The 2,500-nt window shown below is 39.9% G+C and overlaps 1 protein-coding gene across 8 annotated transcripts in view; it reads left to right on the plus strand.

The window, feature by feature from the left end:
- The first annotated feature begins 87 nt into the window (after positions 1 to 87).
- LOC109882246 (receptor-type tyrosine-protein phosphatase F) overlaps positions 88 to 2,500 on the plus strand; it is a 195,715-nt gene continuing 193,302 nt past the window's right edge. For all 8 annotated transcript variants that reach the window (XM_031810278.1, XM_031810286.1, XM_031810285.1 and 5 more), the window contains exon 1: positions 88 to 376. In XM_031810278.1, coding sequence (XP_031666138.1) covers positions 103 to 376 — 274 coding nt within the window. In that variant the 5' untranslated portion in view covers positions 88 to 102. The remainder of the gene's footprint in view (positions 377 to 2,500) is intronic.

Genomic DNA, 2,500 nt, shown 5'->3' on the forward strand with positions numbered 1-2,500 from the left:
TGGAAATTACGGTTTATATTGTTATGTGAAGTCACGTCCTTTATGGGACTGTACATATTAATGTATTTATATTCTCATCTAATTACATTTTTGGGTGGAAATATGAAGGTTCTCTCAACGGGCTTGGACAAGTCCCGCTGTAGTCCATCATTCACACTAATCCTATATCTACTTGTCTCTTCTACAGAGAACCAGATCCCTCATGGGTTCCCCAACATAGACATGGGTCCCCAGCTTAAGGTGGTAGAGAAGACCAGGACGGCCACCATGCTGTGTGCTGCCAGCGGCAACCCTGACCCAGAGATCACCTGGTTTAAAGACTTCCTGCCTGTAGACATCAACAGCAGCAACGGACGAATCAAACAACTCCGCTCAGGTAAGAATGTCTACTGTCCCTGCAACTCCTTTCCACTTAATAAAGACTCATTCCTGCTTAGTAACAGACGTAATGAAGACCCATTCCTGCTTAGTAACAGACTTAATGAAGACTCATTCCTGCTTAGTTACAGACTTAATAAAGACCCATTCCTGCTTAGTAACAGACTTAATGAAGACCCATTCCTGCTTAGTAACAGACGTAATGAAGACCCATTCCTGCTTAGTAACAGACTTAATGAAGACCCATTCCTGCTTAGTTACAGACTTAATAAAGACCCATTCCTGCTTAGTAACAGACTTAATGAAGACCCATTCCTGCTTAGTAACAGACTTAATGAAGACCCATTCCTGCTTAGTAACAGACTTAATGAAGACCCATTCCTGCTTAGTAACAGACTTAATGAAGACCCATTCCTGCTTAGTAACAGACTTAACGAAGACCCATTCCTGCTTAGTAACAGACTTAATGAAGACTCATTCCTGCTTAGTAACAGACTTAATGAAGACCCATTCCTGCTTAGTAACAGACTTAATGAAGACCCATTCCCTGCTTAGTAACAGACTTAATGGAGACCCATTCCTGCTTAGTAACAGACTTAATTCCTGCTTAGTAACAGACTTAATGGAGACCCATTCCTGCTTAGTAACAGACTTAATTTCCTGCTTAGTAACAGACTTAATAAAGACCCATTCCTGCTTAGTAACAGACTTAATGAAGACCCATTCCTGCTTAGTAACAGACTTAATGAAGACCCATTCCTGCTTAGTAACAGACTTAATGAAGACCCATTCCTGCTTAGTAACAGACTTAATGAAGACCCATTCCTGCTTAGTAACAGACTTAATAAAGACCCATTCCTGCTTAGTAACAGACTTAATGAAGACTCATTCCTGCTTAGTAACAGACTTAATGAAGACCCATTCCTGCTTAGTAACAGACTTAATGAAGACCCATTCCTGCCTTAGTAACAGACTTAACGAAGACCCATTCCTGCTTAGTAACAGACTTAATGAAGACTCATTCCTGCTTAGTAACAGACTTAATGAAGACCCATTCCTGCTTAGTAACAGACTTAATGAAGACCCATTCCTGCTTAGTAACAGACTTAATGGAGACCCATTCCTGCTTAGTAACAGACTTAATTCCTGCTTAGTAACAGACTTAATGGAGACCCATTCCTGCTTAGTAACAGACTTAATTCCTGCTTAGTAACAGACTTAATAAAGACCCATTCCTGCTTAGTAACAGACTTAATGGAGACCCATTCCTGCTTAGTAACAGACTTAATGAAGACTCATTCCTGCTTAGTAACAGACTTAATGAAGACCCATTCCTGCTTAGTAACAGACTTAATGAAGACTCATCCCTACTTAGTAACAGACTTAATGAAGACTCATTCCTGCTTAGTAACAGACTTAATGAAGACTCATTCCTGCTTAGTAACAGACTTAATGGAGACCCATTCCTGCTTAGTAACAGACTTAATGAACACCCATTCCTGCTTAGTAACAGATTTAATGAAGACCCATTCCTGCTTAGTAACAGACTTAATGAAGACCCATTCCTGCTTAGTAACAGACTTAATGGAGACCCATTCCTGCTTAGTAACAGACTTAATTCCTGCTTAGTAACAGACTTAATGGAGACCCATTCCTGCTTAGTAACAGACTTAATTCCTGCTTAGTAACAGACTTAATAAAGACCCATTCCTGCTTAGTAACAGACTTAATGAAGACTCATTCCTGCTTAGTAACAGACTAAATGAAGACCCATTCCTGCTTAGTAACAGACTTAATGGAGACCCATTCCTGCTTAGTAACAGACTTAATGCAGACCCATTCCTGCTTAGTAACAGACTTAATGAAGACCCATTCCTGCTTAGTAACAGACTTAATGAAGACTCATTCCTTCTTAGTTACAGACTTAATGGAGACCCATTCCTGCTTAGTAACAGACTTAATGGAGACCCATTCCTGCTTAGTAACAGACTTAATGAAGACTCATTCCTGCTTAGTAACAGACTTAATGAAGACCCATTCCTGCTTAGTAACAGACTTAATGAAGACTCATTCCTACTTAGTAACAGACTTAATGAAGACTCATTCCTGCTTAGTAACAGAC

The sequence above is a fragment of the Oncorhynchus kisutch genome, linkage group LG30 (genome assembly GCF_002021735.2).
Source record: "Oncorhynchus kisutch isolate 150728-3 linkage group LG30, Okis_V2, whole genome shotgun sequence".
NCBI lineage: Eukaryota > Metazoa > Chordata > Actinopteri > Salmoniformes > Salmonidae > Oncorhynchus > Oncorhynchus kisutch.